The sequence below is a fragment of the Chenopodium quinoa genome, unplaced genomic scaffold, assembly GCF_001683475.1.
Source record: "Chenopodium quinoa cultivar QQ74 unplaced genomic scaffold, ASM168347v1, whole genome shotgun sequence".
In the NCBI taxonomy this organism is placed as follows: Eukaryota; Viridiplantae; Streptophyta; class Magnoliopsida; order Caryophyllales; family Amaranthaceae; genus Chenopodium; species Chenopodium quinoa.
The window spans coordinates 1,912,748-1,919,287 of NW_018744996.1; the positions used below are offsets into that span (position 1 = coordinate 1,912,748).

The window sequence follows — 6,540 nt, forward strand, 5'->3', positions numbered from 1 at the left end:
TAGATTTATCCCGATATTACATCACATTCTTGCATGGTTTTAGGCTCTTTAGGGTGTGTGGCAGCGACCGATACAAGCAGACTTCCAAAGGTAGCCTAGTGCCTTTGAATGTTCTGTTTTATTTCCCGATCACACCTAGGTTGCAAAGACTGTTTGCAACCAAGAACATTTCGGAGGAAATGACATGGCATTCGAAAAATCCCCGAGTTCAAGGCACAATGGCACACCCTAATGATAGTGAAGCTTGGAAACACCTCGACAGTCGCTTTCCAGAGTTTGCTTTCGAGCCTCGTAATGTGAGACTTAGCTTGTGTACCAATTGGTTTTGCTCCTCATGGTAAGTTTGGGGGACAATATTCTTGTTGGCCTGTCATTTTGACCCCTTATAACCTGCCTCCCTCAATGCGTATGAAAAAAAAATTCATGTTCCTTTCGTTGCTCGTTCCTGGTCCTAAAAACCCTAAGGGCAACTTGGATGTCTACATGCAACCGTTGATAGAGGAGTTGAAACTGTTGTGGGAAGTTGGCACGGCTACTTACGATATTTCGATGAAACAAAATTTCAATCTTCGAGCAGCCATCCTATGGACCGTTAGTGACTTCTCGGCTTATGGCATGTTGTTTGGTTGGGCCACAACTGGTAAGAAAGCTTGTCCACATTGCATGGAGAAGAGCAAAGCATTTTGGCTCGAACATGGTGGTAAAGTTTCTTGGTTTGATTACCACCGGCAATTCCTTCCGACAGATCACCCTTTTCGAAATAGTAAAACTGCATTCTGTAAAAACAAAGTAGAGAAAGGTGCCCCTCCACACATCATGTCAGGAGAGGAGCTGTGGGAATGTGTTAAGGACCTTCCGAAGGCTACAGATGGACCCGATTCAATTAAACGGATAAAAAAGGAAAAGAAGGGGTGGTTCAAGCAAATCACACTGTGGGAGCTCCCATATTGGAAGCATCTCCTCTTTTGTCACAACTTAGATGTCATGCACATTGAGAAGAACTTCTTTGATTAGTTAATTCACACTGTAATGGATGTGAAAAAGCATACGTGTGACACGCCATCAGCTCGGAATGACATTGTCAGATATTGTAAACATCCCCAGCTTCATCTTCAGGAGGATGATAGAGGAAAAGAGGTCATGCCAAAGCCTCCATTCACTCTTGACAAGGCTCAGAGAAAAGTTTTGTGTGAGTAGGTTAAACAGTTGCGATTTCCTGATGGTTACGCCTCCAATTTGAACAAATGCATAGATTTGCAAGCATGTAAGCTCCACAGAATGAAAAGCCATGACTTTCACGTGTTCATAGAGAGGATGTTGCCCACTGCTTTGAGGGAATTGCTCCCCGACCATATTTGGAATGCAATTACAGAGATCAGCCAATTCTTCCGCGACTTGTGTTGCTATACAACATCAGTTAGTGACATGGAGCGATTGGAGAAAAACATAGCTGAGATCCTCTGCAAGCTTGAGAAGGTCTTCCCTCCTGCATTCTTTAACTCCATGGAGCATTTGCCTATACATTTTCCGTATAAGGGGAAGTTATGTGGTCCTGTACAATACAGATGGATGTATCCCTTCGAAAGGTAAATCAAAGACCCTTATTTCACATCCTTTGTTTTACATCCTAATCACTTACTCATACAGTTACATAACTATAATTGCAGGTTCCTCAATCATTTGAAACGGAAAATTGGGAACAAGGCTCGAGTTGAAGGGTCCATATGCAATGCTTATCTCACTGAAGAGATAGAAAACTTCTGCTCCTATTACTTTCAGTCGACAGTTGACACTAAAACTCGAGATCTTGGTCAAAATGTGAATGCCGACGTCGAGTCCACATTAGACGACACTGAAATACCAGAGTTGTTCAATAAGGATAGTGGTCGTGTGTCAAATAATGGTAAAACTCGGTTCTTAGATGACAAAGAACTTGAGTGTGCACGTTTGTTCGTGTTACGAAACACCGGTATTCTTGGCGAATACAAAAGGTATATTAGGTTTAGGTATTCAGTGTATTCGTATTTACGAACAATTACAATGATGACTTTGTATATTTACATTGTGTCTTTGGCCTCGTAGGAAGTTTGAGGACTACATTCTTAGTACTCGACCTTTCTTGCGTAGAGAAGAAGTCATGGAGAATTTCGAAGCTGAATTCTCTGATTGGTTTCATCACAAGGTGATATACGCGGTCTATTCGTGAAATAATTATGAATTTAACATCTTGCATTTCAATTCATTCAATTCATGAACCGTGATGTTGATATTCAACAACTTTATAGGTGGTCGAAGAGAAGCCAAATTCGGATGTCCTGCGAGCGTTGTGCATGCGTTCCTTCAGGCGAGTTTGTACTTGGGGCCAGATTTTTGTCGGTGGATTTAATTTCCATACACATGCCCATGGCAAGCACAAATCCACCATGAATTATGGTGTGTGTGTATCAAGTGAGGATGGCGGAGAGTACTTCGGCATTTTAGACGACATAATTGAACTTGTCTACACGGGACCCAAAAAACAGTACAAGACAATTTTGTTTAAGTGCAATTTGATGGATTGTGGTAGGGGAATGAACCTACATGAACAATACAAGCTAATCGAAGTAAATCATACTAAGAAATACCCCAAGTATGATCCATTTGTCTTATCTTACCAAGTGACTCAAGTGTACTATGCATCATACCCTAGCCTGAAACGAGATCGAGTTCAATGGTGGTTTGTGTTTAAAACACAAGCAAGGTCAGTGGTTGATGCTCCGGTGGACTTAGAGTTTTTGCAATCACCATCCCCAACAGTACATGCAACGCTTTGCCCACCGAATGACATTCCAGACTACGCCAGAGATGATGATGATGAAGACGATGACGATGGCTTTGTGATCTCAAGCGATGAAGACGATGAATCTAGTATCGGCTCTAGTGATAGTGACGATGATGATGACATCGATATAGTATTAGATGATAGTAGTGATGACTCTAGTAGTGAAAGTAGTAATGAGATTACTGAGTAGGAGAATATGTTAATCTCCTTTAACAGTATGCTTCCTATTGTAAAATAAAAATATTAATTAGGCTTATGTAAAACTTTTACTGTTAGTATAAAAGCCATATTACATTGCACTGCACTTGTTATTTATAATATCTTGTCATGTTACTAACATCTATTTCAGGTAGTCATGGCGGGTGGAAAAAGTGAACAATCGTCGAAGGAAGCAAGGGGGAAAGAGAAAATGGCCGCCCTTTTCAACGACGACTAGGATGATGACATGATCGATGCAGAGGCACACGATTTGGGTGCCGATCAAACGCCCCCATCCACTCCTCCAGATGATCAGACACAGGATCAGTCAGAGCTACCGGTTTTGGACCCTACTACGTTCTGGTACGTACATATCATGATATGGAGGATGAGATACAAGGCTTATATTACTATTTTTGAACTTGTTTAACATTGTTGTTTCTCATTTATTGTAGGTTTGATGATCCTAAGGTTCGGAGTGCGTTATCCGGTACGATTACTGGATACTACCGAGCCCCTAAGAGGAACTTTGGAGAAGTTCCTGAAGCTACGAAGGAACACTGGTGGAACTTGTTCAGCGTATGATATTTTTTGGTCTTGGTTAATACATGTTTTAGTTATTGTATTGATTTAATTTTGTTTATCACTTTTATATTTTATTATTGCAGGCACAATTCAGATGGGCACCTCAGATGAACGAGCAAGTGAAGCTTGCATTTTGGAGGAGGGCAGCAACACACCTACGTGACATGTTCCACACCATCACGCACAAGATGAATGGCGCCAAGCCAAGTTGGCTGAGTGAGGAGATCCACAAGAAGATGTTGGACATTGTTGCCACGGATCCAACTTACGAGGCGAATTCGGCGCAAAACAAAAAGAACAGAAGGGGCGTTCTATGGAAAATCCCGTCCAAGGAACCCACTTTCAGGGTTCGTTGTCGGCTTTCCAACATGCAATAAGGATGGTAAGTTTGTTTATAAAGATCTTATATTAGAAGGCATTTTTATGTATTTCAATGTAACGAGGGTGTGACATGGTTAACGTTTATTCCTATTTTTTTGTATCAAAGGTGGCGAAGAATAAGGGCCAACTACCAACAGCTCCTGAGTTGTTTCTGCAGACACACTTCAAGGAGCTGCCTGGGAAAGGCACAATGCCAGTAAACCCTACAGCTAAGGAAATTGCGGTAACAAATTCCCTAAACTTAGTTCTTTGGTATCAGGAATATGGTACTGAAAACTTAGATTCTTTGTTTTTTTAATCATTTAAAGCCCTAGACACCTTAAACTATCAACAATTGACATGTTAGAAGGAGTAATGATAACATTAGCTAAGAAATGGAGAAAATGGGCAACATAGAAGGCACTTAGGCCACAGTTGGTACGTTTTTCATCAATATGGCACCCAAAACTTAATGTCTTTGTTTTTGTGGTCATTTCAATCCCTACACACCTTAAACTATGTAAATTTGACATGTTTTGAGGAGAAATGACAACATTAGCTAAGAAATGGAGAAAATGGGCAACATAGAAGGCACTTAGGCCATAGTTGGTGCGTTTGTCATCAATATGGCACCCAAAACTTAATGTCTTTGTTTTTTTGGTCATTTCAAGCACTAGACACCTTAAAATATGTACATTTGAAATGTTTGGATGAGAAATGATAACATTAGCTAAGAAATGGAGAAAATGGGCAACATAGAAGGCACTTAGGCCATAGTTGGTGCGTTTGTCATCAATATGGCACCCAAAACTTAATGTCTTTGTTTTAAGGTCATTTCAAGCCCTAGACACCTTAAACTATGTACATTTGACATGTTTTGAGGAGAAATGACAACATTAGCTAAGAAATGGAGAAAATGGGCAACATAGAAGGCACTTAGGCCATAGTTGGTGCGTTTGTCATCAATATGGCACCCAAAACTTAATGTCTTTGTTTTTTAGGACATTTCAAGCCCTAGAAACCTTAAACTATGTACATTTGACATGTTTGGATGAGAAATGAGAACATTAGCTAAGAAATGGAGAAAATGGGCAACATCGAAGGCACTTAGACCATAGTTGGTGCGTTTTCCATCAATATGGCACCTAAAACTCAATGTCTTTGTTTTTTTTGGTCATTTCAAGCCCTAGACACCTTAAATCATCAGTATTTGACATGTTTAGAGGAGAAATGACAATATTAGCTAAGAAATGGAGAAAATGGGCAACATAGAAGGCACTTAGGCTATAGTTGGTGCGTTTTTCATCAATATGGCACCCAAAACTTAATGTCTTTGTTTTTTTTGTCATTTCAAGCCCTAGACACCTTAAACTATGTACATTTGACATGTTTGGAGGAGAAATGATAACATTAGCTAAAAAATGGAGAAAATGGGAAACATAGAAGTGACCGAGACCATACTTGGTTATTTTTCATGAATATTGTACCTAAAACTTTGTTACTTTGTTTTTTTTTTTTGTCATTTCAAGCACTATAGACCTAAAAATATGTTTAATTGATATGGAATGAGAAAAAAAGCTCATTTTCTAAGAAATGAAGTAATTGGGCTAAGTAGAAGTCACCTATGTCATGTTACTTGGTTTATTTTTCATGAATATGGTACCCCAAGCTTATTTATATAACTTACTAACTCGTTTGTTCCTTTTCATATGTTTATCTTGTAGGAGGCCTACAAAAAGAAGGTTGAGGAGGCTAGCACTCAAAGGATTCAGAAGAGTCTGAATGAGCTGTACTGGGAGACCGTGGGTGGTCGGAACAAAAAAGGACGTGTGAAAGGACTTGGCGGAAGTGCTAACCTTTACTATGGCAGCCAGATGGGTCGACTTTCCACATCTTCCCTGCAGTACACGCCCTCCCTTGTTTCTCAGATGCAGGATCAGATGGAAAACAGGCTGCAGGCTCTTTGGGAAGAAATGGAAGTCGAGATGGAAGCCCGAGTTCAAGCCTCAGTTCAAGCCCAAATGGAAGAAATGGAGAGGAGGTGGGAACATAGGATGATGAGTCGTTTCCCCAATGACACATGTTCCACCGTGCGACCTCCAGCTCGAGATCCCAAGGACGACGACACGGGTAGTGGTGGAGCAGGCCAGGGCACTCCCGCGGTTGCTTAGCTTTAATTTACGTAGTGTTTATTAGTACTAATTTTAGATTACATTATTTGGTTGTACACATTGGAAATAGTATATATATATAATTATTTTTGCATAAAAACCAATAATTTAATTTTGTCGTAATATTAGAAGCGGGAAGTATAGGTATCAAAGGATAGCCATAGGAAAAAAGTCAAAAAGAACAAGTTCTGTCGTTATTTCCGTCGCAAAGTTCCTACGGATTTTAAATCCGTCGCAAATCGTAAAAGGTTCCGACGGAATCATCCGTCGGTACTTTGCGACGGATAATATCCGTAGGAAACTTTGCGACGGATATTTTCGTAGGAAGGTTGCCTTCTTCCTACGGAAAATTCCGTCGGAAGCTTCTAACCTTCCTACGGAATATTCCGTCGGAAGCTATACTTC

The 6,540-nt window shown here is 40.3% G+C and overlaps 1 protein-coding gene across 1 annotated transcript; it reads left to right on the plus strand.

Annotated features, from left to right (window-relative positions):
• Positions 1-3,659: 3,659 nt before the first annotated feature.
• LOC110707166 lies at positions 3,660-6,135 on the plus strand. Its single transcript, XM_021885173.1, has 3 exons — positions 3,660-3,986; positions 4,092-4,208; positions 5,689-6,135. Exons 1-3 carry the CDS (start codon positions 3,918-3,920, stop codon positions 6,133-6,135), a joined length of 633 nt encoding a protein of 210 aa, XP_021740865.1. The 5' UTR covers positions 3,660-3,917.
• The last annotated feature ends 405 nt before the right edge of the window (positions 6,136-6,540 follow it).